Genomic DNA, 1,374 nt, shown 5'->3' on the forward strand with positions numbered 1-1,374 from the left:
GGGATCCTGGTGAGCGGGGTGGGGCCCTGCACCCCTCAGCTGCACCCGGGGAAGGGGTGAGGGGGAGACCCAGAGGGGCTGGGGGCTGCGTTTGGGTGGAGGACAGGAGATGGGGTGGGTGGAGGAGTGGGTACCCCCAGGCTGGAGACCCCCCCCATCTAGCACTGAGCCCATCCATGGGGGGTGAGAACCTCAAATAAATGAGCAACTGGAGGGAACTGGTGTCAAACTGGGATTGAAAAGCTGGATTGACTGAGGTACCTCCATCAGAAAGGACCCCGGTTCCCCCAGCGAGGGGATGAGGAACATCATATTGAGCTTCAATGGGAAAAGCAGCTTCGAGATGTCCTCAGTGAGGCTGCTCCCCCCCAGAAAGCACGTGAGAAGGGTGGGGGGGACAGCTGCAAGCACAGGACAGGATTGGGGAACCCCTGTCCCCCCTCACCCCACCAGCACTCAGTCCCTGAGGTGCCCCATCCTTCCTTCTCCACAGGCTTTGGGGGGTGGGTACCTCCACTGGGGTCACTTTGAGATGATCCGTTTGACCATCGGCCGTTGCATGGACCCCAAAACCATGTTTGCCATCTGGAGGGTACCAGCCCCCTACAAACCAGTGACACGGAAGAGCTTGGGACACCGCATGGGAGGTGGCAAAGGCCCCATCGACCACTACGTGACGGCGGTGAAGAGCGGGAGGCTGGTGGTGGAAGTAGGTGGACGTTGTGAGTTTGAGGAGGTGAAACCTTTCCTCACACAAGTGGCCAAGAAATTACCCTTCCCTGCCATCCCCGTCAGCCGTGACAGCCTCCAGCAGATGAGGCAGGAGGAGGAGGAGAAGAGACTCAACAACCAGAACCCCTGGACCTTCGAACGTGTGGTCACTGCCAACATGTTGGGGATGCGAAAGTATCTCAGCCCTTATGACCTGAAGCTGAAGGGACGTTACTGGGGCAAATTCTTCTTGAAACACAGAGTGTAACGAGCAACTGGGGCTGGGGACACCTTAATTAAACCTTCCCACCAGAAGTTGTGGTGGCCACCGTGGTTTTTGGAGGTGGAAATACAAAGGGTGGGTTTGTTCAACCAAAGGACAAGGGACAGGACAAGAGGAAATGGGCTCCAGTTGTGGCCAGGGCAGTTGAGATGGGATGTGAGGAAGAATTTCTTTGCTGCAAGGGTTCTGAGGCATTGGAAGGGGTTGCCCAGGGCAGTGGTGGAGTCCCCATCCCTGGAGGGATTGAAGAGTCGTGTAGACACAGTGCTGAGGGACATGGGTTAGTCATAGGGGACTGGTCAGTGTTGGGTTCATGGTTGGACTCCATGAGCTTCAAGGGCTTTTCCAACCCAAACCATGCTGTGATTCTATCCCAGAGG

General features: G+C 56.9%; 1 protein-coding gene across 1 annotated transcript; it reads left to right on the forward strand.

Moving 5' to 3' along the window:
- Positions 1 to 493: 493 nt before the first annotated feature.
- On the forward strand, positions 494 to 979 carry MRPL16 (mitochondrial ribosomal protein L16; the record flags this gene model as incomplete). The annotated part of the gene is made up of 1 exon (XM_029083597.1): positions 494 to 979. A coding segment is annotated over one exon (486 nt), but the record flags the coding sequence as incomplete, so codon positions are not given.
- Positions 980 to 1,374: the final 395 nt, after the last annotated feature.

The sequence above is a fragment of the Antrostomus carolinensis genome, unplaced genomic scaffold (assembly GCF_000700745.2).
Source record: "Antrostomus carolinensis isolate BGI_N321 unplaced genomic scaffold, ASM70074v2 scaffold36692, whole genome shotgun sequence".
Classification (NCBI taxonomy): Eukaryota; Metazoa; Chordata; class Aves; order Caprimulgiformes; family Caprimulgidae; genus Antrostomus; species Antrostomus carolinensis.